This window comes from Phalacrocorax carbo, chromosome 9 (genome assembly GCF_963921805.1).
Source record: "Phalacrocorax carbo chromosome 9, bPhaCar2.1, whole genome shotgun sequence".
Lineage (NCBI taxonomy): Eukaryota > Metazoa > Chordata > Aves > Suliformes > Phalacrocoracidae > Phalacrocorax > Phalacrocorax carbo.
In genome coordinates, this window is record NC_087521.1 from 8,392,148 (window position 1) to 8,409,794 (window position 17,647).

Sequence of the window (17,647 nt, forward strand, 5' to 3'; positions counted from 1 at the left end):
AGCCTCCAGGTTTTTTCTTAGATTGGAGATTTCTGATTTTCATTTGCTTGCTTTCAATTTGAAGAATATTCTGAAGGGAATCCCAAAGTTACAATGAACCACCTGTGTGGCCAGGCAAGATGGCTACAGCAAAATTTATGCAGCTTCTTTTAAATTAAGCTGAGGTTATCATCAAAAAAGTTATTCTCTACAACTAAGCAATTGTGTACCCTTAGCTGTCACCATCCTTAAAACAGACAGAGCTGAGTGCCTGCTGTAGGGAAACCTTGCAGTGTGGTCATGCTCCTCGTTTGTCAGCAACAGGTTAATATATGTTAGTCAAAATGACTAATATATATTAGTTAATATACAGTTAAAAATAACAACTTAAGGACAAAAAGAGCAAGTGATACAGAATTCCAGCTTTGTTACTTTAACAAAATTAAGCTTTGTCTTCTGAATTTCTATGCATACACATGAATCTACAATACTCAGGAATGAAGTATCTAATACACCCAGATATACTCTCTACATAATTCTTCTAAAGAAGAAGAAACCTGACTCAATAAGTATGTCTGCAAGATACTTTAATTGAAACTTTAAAAACAAGTGAAGCTTTTAACGCAACATTTATGCAAACAAGCTACACATTCTACTTCAAGTTGGACATGCATAAATTACGTGCTTATTTTTAAGAGGGGAAGAAACAGAGGGTCCAATTCAGGCTACCGAATAACGCAAGATGCATATTTTTCACCTCTCTCATTCTCCCACACCGTAAGCAGGGGACAGGACTAAATAACAGACACAAAATGCAAGCATCACACACAAACTTAAATGAACAAACAGTTCCCTTTCTGTGCTTAACACATTAAAAACAAAATAATGTCTCACTGAGCACATAAATGAAATATATGTCTGCCATCTGCAGAAAGTTAGGAAGGGTCTGGTTAGGATGACAATCAAATGTCACTTGACATGCTAAAAGAAATTACATTAAAATGGTTAAAAGGAAAAGATAAAAGACGAAATTAAAAACACCACTGCAAACTGCAAAAATTTAGGATTAACAAGGCACAGGGACCTACCAACACAGAATTATCCAACAAGATTTCCTGCACAAAAACAAATGACAAACCAGTCATGACAAAACCAAAATATCGATATCACAGTGATACCAATCACACATGGAGACTGTTACAGTAAATTCAGCATATAATAAAATGCAGAATCTTATCTCAAACATACCAAACCCCTAATTTGCTTAGTTATCTTCTATTTAATGTTGAACACACTTAACTTGCAAGCCAGCTGCCCCTAAAACGAGTTCTTACAGTACCAAGACAACAGCACAGCAGAGTTATTGACATTGTGTACTTATCATGTTTCAAAATATCTTTAATGTCTTGCAGCTGAAAACTGGCGTTCACTACATCATAAGCTTACACAGATAAGCTCTTTAGAAGTCCATACTCACCTAAGTTAGCTTTAGAGCTAATGTTAGACATGATTAAAAGCATATGATTTCTATTCCACTGGAGCCAAGAATTTAACTGACAGGATAAGCATTACTGTTAGATGCAAAGCCCCGTGAAAAAAGATCCAATTGACAAACAAGGAAGCTAGATTATGACAGGCACATGTACACAATCAAAACAAACAAACAAACAAAAACGAGCCAGTGAAGCTATGCACGCATTCCTGAACCATGTTTTGTTAGTGCTAGCTTAGTCGCAAACTGAACAGTCTAAATACTTTGGGGACCTGAACCATATCACACTCTGGGGGTGGGAAGACAGGTGGAGGAAGCAGCTTGCAGCTGCTCACAGCAATAGTGTTGGCATGACAAATGCTGGAGAGGAGGAGAGGGGAGAGGGGAAAAAGAGAATGTCTATTTCAGAATTTTAAAAAGGCAAGTTTGAAGACACACAAGTTTTCCAGAAACTTTGGGGAAAAAGGGTGGAGAGGGGAGTTAGTTCAAATGTTACTTAAAAAAAATTCCTTGTACATTTGTTTTCAAGATTTTATGAGTGAGAATTCATGTTTCTGTGGACAGAAGGGGAAAAGATCACTTAGCTGACCACAGATTCTTTGCCTCTCCTGTTTTCCTGCCTTAAATAAAGAACGCAGTGGTCAATATCCACAGTATCTAGTGCCCAGCTTTTACTCTACCTGCCCTTAAGACTTCAAAATGTGTTGCAAAGGAGGACAGTCACACATTGTTCTCCACTTGCAGAAATTTTAACTCATGGAGAATGACTTGCTGAATGTCATCTTGCAAGCCAAAAACAGAGTCAAGAGCAGATTTCAGGTCCAGTCCAATAGTTTATTCTGCTTCCCTAGCGAGATGGTGATTTAGTGGGTGGAAACTACATGGATGGATGGTGAGTTTTACAAATGCAGTAATCTGTTTGTGCAATGATCTTCTGCCAGACCTGCAAGGCACACACGCAAACCTTTGTTTGTGATACTCTTGAGAGACATATTGACGATTACTGAATTGTCAGTATCAGCAACACTGGCCATAGTCCTGTAACAAGTTCACCAGAACAAGAAAAGTTCATCTATGTAAGGCCACTGACTTTGGTGGACTCCTTCCCCATGAAGCTCACAATCTTTTCTGGGGTAGAGGTGAAACACACACATGTGTACAGATGCATGAAAACACACACTCAAGCCATGAACCATGCTTCTTCTTAATTGAGTAATTTAATATTATAAAGTTCATAAAGTACTGGATGAAGTACTTTGAGACAATTTGTAAAAACAATAAAAATCAGTAATTCCTTATAGACAAGACAACTTCATCATGACATCCTCTTTTTTAGTAGGTACTTGCTATTAGTTAGAGAGATCATACTGTCCATGGAAGCAGAGTGTACATGGACTTACATATGAGCAAGAAAGTGACTTATAAGATTTGTTGTGATTTTATCAATGTAAAAAAACCCCTATGTTTTTACCCAGAGAAGAGAAAAACATAGCTGGTGTATGTTAAAAGAAAGAACAATTCAGATGAGTTCCAGTTCTTCTGCCTATCACAATGTGGGGCTGAAAGAGATTCTCCTTCAGTTTTTCCTGGCTCCCACAATCATGTTTCTAGTCAAACTGAATAAAGATAAATGAAAGGAATCTAAACTTCACAGAAAATCAATATATGGTTACCTTTGATGTACAAGTGCTACCCAGGAGAAGATTTGAATAAGAACTGTGTTAAGATAGATGAGAGATTAAAAAAAACCCACCCCACTTTACTGTCTGTGGTTTTTTATTTCTCTCTGATTTACAGGGAGACTAACGGTCTTATTTAAAAAGAAACAAACAAACTAAAAAATACCCCAAACCCCTAGCTAGCCCCTGAAAACCCAGCAAGGCTAATAACTACCATTAAATGATTTTTGCTTTCTTCATAAAACTAAGTGGTTCAGAATAGCAACTATTCAAAGACAGAGAGACTTTGGGGTAAAATAAAGACAAACAAAAAACCTGCCAGCAAACAACCCCCCCATCTCTTCGTCAAATAGGGCTGAAAAAGAGTTTTGTTTACTTTTTCCAAAGACCAGGTTTGACTATTACTTATGTAAGTGTCAGAAATTTTTATACTGACTGCCAAGAAGTCAGTACGCTGAAGCATTTCTCTGTGAAGGAGAGAAAGCTACAGTTTTTCACCATCATGAAAAAACAAACACAAACAAAACAATTCTCAGTAGTTAGTACACACAGGCCTTTTTTTTTTAATCAATCCTTCACCTAAGACATAAAAAGCAGCAGAGGAAAAAACTGGCCAACATAAAATAGCTGGTAATAATCCAGCAAAAAGTTGTAATGGATGGTATATCCTGCCAGACAACTGGCCTTAATAAGAGCAGCAGAATGCACTTGCAAGCAGTTCAGAAGGCCAAGATTTCTAAAGAATGTGCTCTTCTTGTAAAGGGAAAGCAGAAACAGGGGAAAAAAAATAGTGAATACTTGCCTGTAGGAGGATATGAAACACCTCTACCCCTACACAATGATCAGTTTCTCTGGTTAAAGCAGCATCTGCATTTTTTAAGTGTTTCTGAACAAAATGTTTTAAAATACAAGTATATAGACTAGGAAGTGTATACTCACACACAGGCAGCTTACAAGGCTAGACAAGTTGACATGTCGAGGAGCAAACATGTGAAGCTGCTGAAGGCAAGAGATGGCTTGAGCCTGAACAAGGCAGTCGGGATTATCCTGCATCACTGCACAGGCCAGGAGACAGGAAGTTCTTAAAGCTGAAACTGTTGTACTGCTGCCTATGTTCGGAAGAAAAAATATTTTTGTTTTTAAAACATCAGCTTTTTTTATTTTAAACATGATGTCTTTTTCCCAAGCCACCCATAAGCTCTCATCCTCTTGCAGGATACCTTCTATATCTGTGTTATACTCTGATACCAGTAAGTAACAGTCACATTGCTCTCTGGATATGTCAGTGTCCAGCTATGTAAAAGTTGATTTAGAAGCAACTTTTAAATGCCTGTATCATAACTAAGACATAGACAGGCTCCAAACTCTTGAAATATGAATACCTTCTGTTTTCATGGTAAATGTAAGAATTTTCAGCCCAAGGCAAGGCTTGGAGAATCAGTTCAAACAAAGGAAAAGATGTCAAAGAGATACACTATTTTCAGAAAACCAGCATTCACATCATCTTGACTGCATAAAATCACGGCCTGTGAAATACTGTCTGACAAAAAAAACTTAGCATGTACTTATTTGTTGATAAAATTTGAATTACACATTCTAACAATGTTTAGCAATTTTGTTGCTAAACCAAACAAAACTGACACTGTTGTACATTGCATACCTTGCAACTCAGGGCCCAGCGTGGTAATAAGTGCATTTAAACAGCGACCAAGGCTTTGGTGAACTTCAGCGTAAGTAGGTGGCACAGTCAACAACAACGTGAGAACAAGAGATAAGGTAGGTTCCACATGCACATGATACAGGGGGCCAGCTAAATCTACTATCAGTGACAGAGAGTGTAGTGCCCATGCCTGTAAAATAAGAGAAGCAGTCATGTAATGCCTATATGATGGAATAAACAAGATCTTTTTAAAATTTGATAGTTCTAGTAAAATTCAGTCATAAAAATAAAAGTAATAGAAGTTGCACTTTTAGGTTCCAAAGGGATGCTTAATAAGACATTTTATGTGGAACATTGTTCTGCAATAAAAGAACCATTTTAAATTTGCCATCGTTAATTAAAAAAATTAATCTAATAGTAAATTAATTTAATAATGATTATTATTCCTTAAATACATTCTACTCTTTGCAAAATTTCTTATAGTTCAATGAAGTGATCTGGACAGGCTGGATCGATGGGCTGAGGTCAACTGTATGAAGTTTAACAAGGCAAGTGCCAGGTCCTGTACTTGAGCCACTACAACCCCGTGCAACGCTACAGGCTTGGGGAAGAGTGGCTGGAGAGCTGCCCCATGGAGAAGGACCTGGGGGTGTTGGTTGACAGCCGGCTGAACATGAGCCAGCAGTGTGTGCCCAGGTGGCCAAGAAGGCCAACAGCATCCTGGCTTGTATCAGGAATAGTGTGGCCAGCAGGAGCAGGAAAGTGATGGTGCCCCTGTACTCGGCACTGGTGAGGATGTACCTTGAATATTGTGTTCAGCTTTGGGTCCCTAGGACCAAGGACATTGAGGTGCTGGAGCGTGTCCAGACAAGAGCAACAAAACTCATGAAGGGTCTGGAGAACAAGTCTTATGAGTAGTGGCTGCCCAGAGAGGTGGTGGAGTCACCACCCCCGGAGGTGTTAAAAAAATGTGTAGACATGGCACTCTGGGACATGGTTTAGGAGGCATGGTGGTATTGGGTTGACGGTTGGACTTGATGATCCTAGGGGTCTTTTCCAACCTTAATGATTGTATGATTCTATGTGCAAGAACAAGAGAATTATGAAAAAATACTATAAGAGTTGCTGAAACCAACATATTGTTTTAGTCTCAGTTACTTTGCACCAATAGTCACATCTGTTTCATGTCAACATACTGTTGTTCTCTGTGTAAAGATACTGTAGATACAGCTTAAAAGATTCTTTAACTGAGATTTAGACAATTACATGGAATACATTCAATGTCTCTTAAAGCTATTGTGATAGACAACAGTTTTAGCCACAGAGAAATAATATGAATGAGTCTTCAAAACATCTTGCCTTATGCAAGGAAGTATATTGACCATGTTCTACAGCATTCAGGCTACAAATCCCTAGTATTTACTACATAACACATAACAAAAAAATGCTGTGAAGTACACATCATAGCAGAGACAAAAACTGACATGAACAAAAAAACCTAGGTACTATCTAGTTAAGGTCAAGATATAGGTAAACATGAAGTTAATCAATTCCTAAAACATCAGAAACTGGTTTTGAAGCCAGCATATCTTAGCCTTATCAGCTTCACTGATCATTAAATAAGAACCTCCTGTATCTCATCATAGTTCTTTCTTGGAAAGTGGATTTTGAGCAGGGTCTATGGTTTTCATTGCCTCTGTGCTCCAGTCATCACCTGTGAGATATGACTAAGAGGCTGTGAAGTGTTATTCTTACAAGAAAAAAACAACCTTATACTGCAGAATATAAATCAGTTCATCTGTAAATTAACATTTTTAGATAAATGACAAGTACCTGTACATCAGGGGAAGTACTGTCCTGAGATAGAGTATAAAGGATTCCAACACATGCATTCAGGTGCTGAGTAGAACCTATTCCTCCTAGGTACCTATACAGACATCCCAGAGCCAGAGAATGACCTGTTCTCGATACCACATCCCTAGCAGACTTTAGCCTATTAATTATAGGGAAAGAAAGTTGTTAGTGTGATCACCAAGACTGACACTGTGTAATAAGCACATCTACAAAGGGAATCAGGAAAATATTTTATTAGACACTGATACATTGCCAACTTTCCAAGTTTATTTATCATCTCTTATCTGAAGGAAGTAGCAAAAATATTTTCGATATACTTAAATGATGTTGCTAGAACAGCAGCCAATTTAATTTATTTGAAAATCTACATGCTTACTTAGACAAGCTTCTTAAAGATCAGCAAAACTAAGAAACACATGCAGAAATCAGGCAGTGCTTTTTCCTGTTGATTTCTGAAGTGACATAAAACTCATGAAGGAAAACAGCTTTTAAAAATTATTATCATAATAGGGGCCAGGTAGATTTCTCAAACATTTTCATAAACTCAACCAGTAACTTACCACGCTGTTTTTTTAACTTACTTGTCAAAACTGACTTGGGCTAATCCAGCAGTGAAGGCACTGTCAGAAACCACCTGTGCCAATCTGGCCAAACATTCCGCAGCAGCACATCTTAGGAGTGGATTATTGCTTTCCAAGGCACCCATTACCAATGTCAGGGCGGACCTTCTAACTTCTTCTGGACCTAAACTTCCCTTGCAGTTAGCCAAATGCTAAAAATAGATATCAAATATATTAAACAGCAAGACAGTATAGTAACTGGAATGTGTTTTTCTGCCAGTCATGCAAAAATTACAAGACCTGCAGAAGGAATTTTATTTTCTTCCCCTTTTATCTGAGGAATTCCTCTATTTTTATTTGCTGTTTTGTGAGTTAGAAGTCTAACTCGAGATAAGTGTACATCATAGCACATTTTAGTATTAACATTCTGATCTTCAGAAATGTTGGACAGATTGCAGCAGAGCCCAATAAACCAACACACTAGCATAAAATTCAGGAAATAATATCAAGAAGAAAACAAGAGAAAACAAAATATTGACACGAAGAAAAATCCCAGTCCAAAAAAAGAGTATGAGCAAAAGCTATAGCAGTCATCTGGAGTGCATATTAAATATGCCCAGGTACAAATATTGTACAATGAAAGGTCTTGCCTGTTGTAAAAACATTTTGCCTTAGCTTGAAGAAAGCCTAAGAAGGGAAGAATGAAATTGCACACGAACAAAGGAAAATACAAATAAACCATGAGGGAAAAGCAATAAATGGCAGAGTTATGGGATTACTTTATTTTACCAATGGTAAACGCAGAAATGATACAAACAGGATTCTTCCACCTCTCCCCTTTTGAATGACACTAGTATGGATGATAGCACACTACAGCGTACTAAAATGAGTTTTCCTAACCCTTAACATTAAAAAAAAAAGGGACAAACTAAACTGTGACTCTTCAGTGCTTAAGAAAAATGTGACATCACAACAAAATATATTATCACAGAAAACAGGACTAATCTTCACCTTGACTGTTAATCAAAATAAGAACTCCTGTGTAGACACACTTGAAACCAACAGATGCCATGTTGTAGTAACAGAGAGAGAGAAAAACAACGGAGAGAAACAACGGAGAGAGGAGATTTACCTTTAAGGAAGTAGAAAAGGCTGACACAACATTAAGTTGTACTATTTGTTGTCGTGAACCTTTTGTTTGCTTTATGGAATTCAACAACTGTTCTAACACCTGGAGCCTTAAACAAAAAAAAAATTAACAGAATTAAAAATTAAGGAAACAAATCAAGCTTTTTAGATCTGTTTTTTTAAAAAACACATAACAAAGCCTATATATAATAGAAATAGAGGTGGAACAAATCTATTACCTTAACTCCTGAGCATTTTCCTTCAACTGGCATCCCTGTCTACCACAAAAAAATTTTGTATTCTGTATTAGAATAGATAATTACAAACACAAACTTTTTGCCTTTGTTTTCTTATAACATGCATTCACAGATGATGACTTATGTCTGTGATTAGACAGATGTTATTAAAAGGAACCGTGCATGGGAATAATGCAGTTTGGCTTACAATTGAGAAAGGAGGAAGGAAAAGAAAAAGAAAAGGAAAATGCAGTTATCTGCAGCAATTAGTTCAGGCCTTGAGAAACAGGTGAAGAAAACCAACCAGCAACCTGGGGACAGTAGGGGCAAAAAGCCCAGACAAACAGGAAAAAAAAACCACAAAAAAAGCAGTCAGTGAAGACAGAATAGTGAAGGAAATGCAAGTCAGAAGAACACATCATAAAGCATGTGGAAATTTTATTGGCAGGTATGCTCGTATAGAAACAGCTGCCTCAGGATTACACTAAATCCTGAGCATTCTAAGCAGTGAAGACATCAAGACTCAGGACTCGCATGCTAAGCGCTCATCCCTTACAGGAAATTACAAAACCATCACCAGCTATAATGATCATGATCTGAGGTTTAACTACAGTTGACTTTGAAAATATAAAACTGTTTAAATTTAAAGTAATTTGCTTGCTCTAATGCTGCATTCAAGAAAATTACCAGCAGCACACAGAATAAGCAACAGTGTGCCAAAATCTTGAGGAATGCTTCAGCAATCAGTGTGCTTATAAATGTGAAACAAACCAAAATGCCATGTGTGCTGTCGGAAGACACACACTCACCCCCACCCAGCCCCAAGAGAAGTCTGTGATCTGTTTCAAGCATTCTGTGTTAAGACAGACACTCTTGTTTATTCCCATCTACATTTTATAAAGAATGAGGCAGGATCAGGGTTTAATTTTACTACAGCTTCCTACCCATTTTGTCCCTCTCTGGTTCTAAGGCATTTGGTAATTATGTATTAAGCATTATAATAATTGTGTAATATTGTTTAAAGTAACTATTATTCTGATCTGGCTATCAAAACAAAACATTATTTTTCTTGATCAACAGAATTTATTATAATGACAGTAACCTCTTATTGGATGTGCCTTTTCATTGTGAAAGCCTAATAGTTTGTTAGTCTGAATTATATTATTCAGATGGTTTACAGAGTCCACTTATAGCATTCGTTATTTTTCCAGAATCATTTTCTTCTGTGCTCGATCTCAAACACTGTGACCATCTTTCAGCATCTCCCAAATTCCCCAGCAGTTACAGTTACTATCTTACCTGTGAGATTCTGCTACATGGGAAAACATAACTCCAAAAAGACGAGTTGCTGCACTGATAACAGACAACACAGGAGGTAGTGGTTTAGGTACTGAATCACCTTTTGCAACCTTCTCATAAATTGAATAAGGGTCATACTCCAGGCTGCCACCAGCTATGCTGTTACCTAAAAGGAGCTGTGAAAAGGAAAATAAGGGATAGCCATATTTCTGACCAAGTCAAAACCAGCACTGACCCAAATAACTAGAACTGTATGAAAATATAATACCACCATTAAACTAGATCAAAAAGTACCTGCTCTTCAATAAATCGGTGGTCAGTATCCTGCAGTAAGGGACCAAGTAAAAGGAGATCATTCTCATGACAAAGGGGCGGAAGCAAGAACGTAGAAGCATCGATCTGGCTATCTGGGACAGTCAGGTCAGCCACTAACTCTTTTAGAACAGGGCAGAAGCTTCCTTTAAATGTAAAAAATATTCAAATTTTTCGGTTAATTCCTTGTCACAAGCAACTTTGGGAGCAAGACATTTATACTGAAATAGCAACATCCATCTAACATTTTTCTTAAGTCTTCAAACAGTTAATTGGAGAAAATTCTCACTACGGGGGCAACAGCAGAGCACTACCTAAGATAAGCAAACTAAGCATATATGGCAATCTAGAAGATGAAAAACAGAGACCTTTACCTTTAGAGAAGGCATAATGCCACACAACTGCTAATCTAGTAAGCTAGTTACATTTACAATTAACGTAGAGGGAAAAAGGCAGTTACAAGCACAGATGTATTTCTACTTCAGATTTCCTGAAAATGAATGCTGTAGAATGTATTACATAACCATGCAGGAATACTTGGACTTGGCAAGCAGATGTAATTTAACATATCCATAAATTTGATAAATAACCAAAAGCTGCAGAATGTACTCCCCTATTTCAGAAGTTTGCACTCAAAAAGCAAAGCATGAGGAATTTACTGTAGGTTACATAACGATAATTTACACTGGTAGTTAAAACTTTCACATTTTTGTACATAATATTTCAGACCAGATTGTGCATTATACATAAACAACATTAGGCTTTCCGAGTCAGACTATTTTAGGTTATTAAAATAGACCCTGCAGTGAGAGAACATTTCCAGTGCTAAAACACACGTGATGAAAAAGGTCTGGCTTATCACATAAGGAAATTGTATGGAAAAACACTGCAGAACTAATCTTAAAGAATATACACAATTTTATGCAAATATTACATAAGAATGTACGCCCAGAGCTTTAAGACTGCAAAGTCAAGTCCTCGTGAACTGGGAAATATCAGCACCGGGGGGGCTTAACTTCACATATCCAGTTCTTTGCATTCAGTTTAGTTGTTAGATGATCATACAATTACCTGTTTGCACTGAAGTTGCTTATAATTTTTCAACACAGGGAAGTTCCAAGAAGTGGGACAGCACAGTTAACAGCACCACAGGAGCACAAGCAGAACCACTTGTATACTTGGCGCTGGTAGCTGCAACCAGCTATTCTACCCTTCCCGAATCTTGAACCTGTTCTGCGAAAGCCGACTTACTCCCGTCTACCTGCCAAATTCCTGTCCCCATCAGCCTCTCTCCCTTGCAGGCCTCTGTTGCTTTGCCTTCCTCCCTGACTGGTTATAGCAAGTATGCCATTCTTCCCAAAAGGCTTGACTCAAATCTACATGTAAAAGGCTAGCACTATCATATATATGTATTCCAAGATAGACAGGTAGTGTGTGAAACGGTCAAAAATTGAGTCTTTTTAAAAAACACAATAATTGAAAACAACAACAAGGAACTGCTCATTCATTAATTATTATAGATCACAATCAAAAAAAATTTGAAAAATTCTCTTTCTATTAAACAGCTTTTCAAATAAAATTTAATGGAGATACTCAGCAATTTTTAACTAAATTAACATTTATTTTACTCCCAGACACTTGGCCATCCTCAACATGTCAAATAATATTATCCCAATGTAAAGCAGTTCAAACTTTTGAGCCAGAATGCTGTTCCAGCATTCTAGCTATTCATCTCATCCTATTAAGAAAGAGAAGTAAACGCCTGTATTCAATTTTATGGTTTAGACAGTAGAACATAACAAGCACAAAAAGCTGATGAAGAGAACCCTAATGACAAATGTCTGACAAAACACATTAATTTCAGACCACAGAAAACTTCAACAAATCTAACAATCAAAAATTCAAATTACTGAAATTATTTGTGTGAAATTATCAAATTGGACATTATAGTAATTAAAAATTTTATATTAACTCACAGGAAATAAATGCTCTAGCCACAAAAACATGAGCACATCAGCATCCAGAGCTAATAACGTGAAAATGATCAAGAATAATAATCTTAGAAACAGAACCTGCTTTTCCCAGCTTAACAAGGTCTTACTTTGTATCAGCTAAATTGCAAAGTCTTAACCATTCACACCTGATGGAAGACAGCACCTAGAACATGCTAGATGTTTCTCACTGATGTTGTAGTTAACCCAATACATTCTTCTCATATCTGTCACTTCTGAAATAATGCAAAAATAATCTACTACTCATGCATACTTGCGGTAAGCCTTCATAATTCTGCTGTTTGAACAGACAACGATTTTCACTGATGACAGAAAGCAGAAAGAGAAACATCAGAGAGGCTGAAATAGAGTAAAAGGGCCAAGCAGAGCCTAATCAAGTTCTAGTTTCTCTGGCCTCAGAAATCTAAAGGTTTGAGTTGAGAAAAAGGCTTAGATCTATGAATAAAGAACCTGTTTTCAACTGTTTACTTTGCCGGGTATTTTGTTTTGTTCCTCTTCTGACGAAGAAAAAAAATAATCTTTGGACATTATTTGCAAATACTAATAGCTTTAGTTGCAACTCCTAGTATATGTCCCCATCACCGATTTTCTCAAAAAGAAACAACTTGCACGTTTCTAGCCTCTGGCTAACTACCCAGATCAAAGAAAATGAAAAGAAAGAAAAGGAACAAAACCACAAACTAGCGAAAGCTTCTCATTCAGTGTGTCACCCTGAGCCATGCAAAATGTGCCACGCTGTGCCACACGAGTACACCTACTACTCTTCCTAGTGATAATGATTAGACATTGAAAAAACACCCTGGGTTCCATAATCATACTGTTTTCCCAAATAATTTATTTTAAAATATCCTAGTATTTGCAAAGACACAGTTTCTGCATGGAAATACTGGAAATAATATGGAAAGAAAGGTATTGGTTTCAAGCTTTGCCTTAAAAACTTTCTTTGCATTTCTAAATGATGCATCCTTACATGTTAAAATATATAACAGACCTTGAAAATTAGCTTTGGCAATACATGCATTTCCATTCTTTCCCCAGTCTCATACTGCTGTATTACAAACAGCTCAACAACTCTGAGACTACATCTGTCAAATTACTGTCTTGATTCTAAGGCTATCTACAAAGCTTTCAGCAGTGTGGCCACTTACAACAAACCTTTTAAGCTTTTTTTTTATATATACTGGTTCTAGATAGCAGCATCCTCAGCTAGGATGCTCTCTCACAAGATTCAGACTTTACAGGTCACACTGTAAAATACTGTCTATTTTTCAATAAAGTTAGACCATATGCAAAAATCCCAAACAAACCAGGAATTGCCAAAACTACCCACACCCAAATGTCCATATTCTATAAAACATTGCCCCTGTAATAAAAGAACCAAAGAAATAACTTGCTGTAGGGGATGGAAGTCTCATTTTCAGTCTTAAGTCCGAGTCACAAATGAATATTATACGCTATGCTTCAACTGTTCTCTGTGCCACAGACTTCTATGTGGCAACAGCTTTAAGGTGAAGGTCAGGGATTTGTCCTTAAGAAGATCCACTGAGCAGTTACCACTAGATGGAGCAGATTATTTGAGTAAGGACTCCCTCCATGATTCAGAGGACAGCCAGTTCAGCGGCTGGCTGGCCCATATTCTCTGTGTCCTGATTAAATACCCTGTACTTCTTTTTACAATTGTCAAACACTCTGATTTTGTATTTCAGTCCATACTGAAGTACTCTATGGCAAACTATATTTCAACATGAGAATTTAAAGATGACAAAGGTATTTATTGTTTTAGTTAAACTGTTAGTGCATTGTTATTGGATTAGAGGATTATATTTTAAATAATTCTAGTTATGTTCTGCTACAGAAAAGTGATCCTATCCCCAGATTGTTTTGAAATTTTTCTTTAGATACAAATTTTTTTATCCACAGTCTGCACAGAATCAGATGAATATTAAGTCTACTTGAAGCAATTTAATTTAATTCTTTTAATGGACTATATTAAATTAATTTATGCTAAGATTACACCTTTCGATTTAGGATTCAATGGAGAGTAAAAGAGGCAAAGTCAGTCAGTTCTTTAAGCAGTTTAAAGTTGCAAGGTCATCTACTCTAAAGTTTCAAATAAATATAGACCAAAAATCTGTATTTGGAATAGGAGAGGGAAAAAAAGGTCATGAACGCTAGTTTTCAAAACCTTAGTGACTTCACTACAATTCCACCAAATCTAAACAGAGGGAATAAAATTTGTTTATTAGAAGAGGTGGAACTACTCCTTGCTAGCTGAATATATGTTGAACAAAACCTTAGAAGTGAGTCCACAGTATTTTTTAACAGATACCTCTTTGTAAGGAAATACGTACCTTCATAGGTCTTTGGAGGCAATACAGCTAGTAATTCATAAAGTTTATGTCTGTAAGCCGTTGATGATGTTTTTACAGAATTTCCATATGATTTATTTATCGAAGAAAGCCTTAAAATATAAAAAACACATCAGAGATGTTAAAGACTAAGCATTATGAAACACTGGTTTCATTTGTACCACTCTACTGAATACTTTTAAAATCTATTTGTATTATAAGTACAGTTTTGATTTGCATTACCAGTAGTAGAAGGAAAACAATATATTTCACATGTTGTGACAGAACCTCTCTGTTCTCCATTCCCAGTCATTATTTTATTTTAGTACTAGAGGAATAAAGAAGGCTTTCTATTGCCTTTGACTATACCTATATTTATTACAATTAACTTCTTTGTGGATATATCTCTGTAGATTTGAGTTCAGAGCCAAAATACATTAAATCACTACATACTCTGAAGGCAAAAATTTAAAAATTATAAAACCCTTTTCCAGCTTAGCTCTGAATCCAAATATAAAAAATGCCCGTCTTAAACTTTTTGTCCAAGCATATTCTTGACCTTTTTTTGTATTTTATAAAAAATGATCACCCTGAAACACGAATGTGTATGTTTGATTAAAAAAGTAGAATAAAACCACTACCTTAACAAAAGCATGCAATGGTTTTTTCCCTAGCTTTTTTACATGATACTGGAATCTGCAAGACACATTATGCCAGCTAAAGTCCTCAGTTATACAGCTGAATTCTATACTCTAATTTTTTTACTTTGAAAATAAATTTCTTTAGAAAGCACACTAAATCAAATACAAGACGATTACTCTGTAGCTTTTCAAAACCAGAATCCCATTTAAGAGTTTGATACACACACTTACTGTGTCAATAAATCAACAGCACTTGGCAGCGGAGGAAGAAGTCTCTGAACAACTTCATCCGTAAGAAGACCAGCACAGTGAGAAACAAAGCTTTTGATAGCTAGAAAAGGAATTGGATTTTAGCTTACTTAGTGTGAGATATCTAGAAGAAAAAAAATCATATTGTAAAGTAATCACATTATTACCTCACTGATAATTTAAAAGCATAATAAAATAAAAAGCATGCAAAATAAAAAAGTATTTTGACAAATAATTTAAGAAACTGACAAAAATCTCGAATGAAAAAAGTCATATTTACAGATGTGCTGTTTTGACATTCCTGCTTGGATGTTCATACCCTGACTTTTAATTGCATATATAAATGCAACATAAATATAAATGCAAGCATTTTTTGTTTTTTCTGATGAATTGAGTTATGGGATATAACTCAACTTCATGATAATTCTGTGATCACAATTTTAAAAAAAAGCAGAAGGATGATGATCAGGTGACCTACTGCTTACTTTGCTAGTGTACTATTTAAATTTAGCTTAATTACTGTACTTTAAGAAACAACTTACATGTACATGAGTATTTTTCCTAACTTACAGAAAATTAAACTTGAGTTAGTAGTTCAGAAAGCATTTAGAGAATACGCAGTATTAAAGACCTCTTTCCAAAAGGAAAAGAGAATATTTAATGGTTAATTGTTTAGGTTACTTCTAAAATTAAATTGCTATTGAATTCCACACTTTCCGACAGATTTTAAAAGTGAGAGATTGGGGTGATCACTATACTAGGGTTCACATTTCTGCAATGCAAAGGACCCTTCAATAATCTAGAATACATGACTGAAACACATTAATTATTTCAAGATCACTGGAGTAAACTCTTGGAAACCCAAATTCTCAATATTTCATGACAAAAAATTGCAACCTACCAGACAGCAGCCAAATACATTGTACTCTTTACTGGCTGAGAACTGCAACCTCCTTACTGTAATTTTTACCTGAGTCTTCCCAGTCTCACAGATGTGTTTGACTGGCTAATTCTATTTTGCTTACATTAAGTCAGCTACTGGGAAACACAACTGCTATTTACCAAATATAAAAGACACTATAAACAACAGAACATACCTTGGTTTGGGTCCTCATTCATTACAGTGATACATATGTTAAACAAGAGAAGGGAAGCAACCTTCCTGATATCACTTACTGCTTGGAAATCAACTGATTAGAAGAATAAGAGGAAAAACCCTCTTGGATTTTTTTGTTTGTTTGTTTTCTACAAATACAAAACACATGCGTGTGTATATATATAGAGAGAGATAGGTAAATATATATATATACACACACATACACAAAAGCATGTATGTTGGGGGGTGAACACACCCTTTACCATCCAGTGAAAAAATTCAACATGAAGTATTGTTGTTCTTTCAGGAGGAAAAACAAGCAAACAGCCAAACTATAAATATGCAGAGAAAGACACAGTAAATCCCGCTTACCACAGAGAGCACCAGCACGACCTTCCAGTGTTACTTGCCAGGTAAATGAATCTCCTCGTGTCTTCTCTGTTTCTAGGTCTTTAGGAGATGATGGAAAGATGCATTTCCACAGTAACAGCATTCGTGGCAGATGGTGTTGGACAACTGCAGGACCTGTAAGCGTTGTCATGCCAATGTAAGGATTAATAAAGTTCAATTTTCTCTTTGGTTCTGTTACCTATGTTCACAAAATCATTACAGCTCTGAACAAATCTTTATGCTACTTTCCCAGCCATCTCATATAGTTTCTGAAATGTTTACTCTTTTGGTACTCCATTTTCATACATAACTACATACCCACTGACACATCTACAAGTATCACCAAGCCAACTACAATCTCTGTTTTACTAAGTACAGACCCTGTGGATCTCCAGCATAAAAGAGATGTAATAAGCAATAGTGATGTTCAGAAAAGCAAACATTTGTTACTGGTTAATGTACAAGGTGTGTTTTCCCTAGTCTAAGAAAAAACTAGGAGTTGTTGGGCAGAAGTAATAGCTGAAAACATGAAAGGTGCCTTAAAAACATGAACAAAACAGATAAAAGACATTCACGCGTAATTTAGTGATCACAATCAATAATCTGACCACTAATAAATATCAGAAAGTTCTGTAATATTTCAAATGCCTGACAGGAGGGAAATACAAGTGACTAGCTCATTTTGTTCTAAGATAGATCTTAAAAAATAGCA

At 36.2% G+C, this 17,647-nt stretch overlaps 1 protein-coding gene across 8 annotated transcripts in view; it reads right to left on the reverse strand.

Moving 5' to 3' along the window:
- Positions 1-17,647, reverse strand: part of HEATR5A (HEAT repeat containing 5A) — a 56,043-nt gene that overhangs the window by 20,613 nt on the left and 17,783 nt on the right. For 6 of the 8 annotated variants that reach the window (XM_064460214.1, XM_064460215.1, XM_064460210.1 and 3 more), the window contains exons 11-21: positions 16,918-17,070; positions 15,432-15,531; positions 14,563-14,672; positions 10,182-10,345; positions 9,888-10,063; positions 8,357-8,462; positions 7,246-7,436; positions 6,644-6,803; positions 4,811-5,000; positions 4,090-4,259; positions 1,068-1,094 (exon numbers count right to left, since the gene is read on the reverse strand). In XM_064460214.1, coding sequence (XP_064316284.1) covers positions 1,068-1,094; positions 4,090-4,259; positions 4,811-5,000; positions 6,644-6,803; positions 7,246-7,436; positions 8,357-8,462; positions 9,888-10,063; positions 10,182-10,345; positions 14,563-14,672; positions 15,432-15,531; positions 16,918-17,070 — 1,547 coding nt within the window. The remainder of the gene's footprint in view (positions 1-1,067; positions 1,095-4,089; positions 4,260-4,810; positions 5,001-6,643; positions 6,804-7,245; positions 7,437-8,356; positions 8,463-9,887; positions 10,064-10,181; positions 10,346-14,562; positions 14,673-15,431; positions 15,532-16,917; positions 17,071-17,647) is intronic. The other 2 variants (XM_064460213.1, XM_064460211.1) reach the window with 1 other exon arrangement.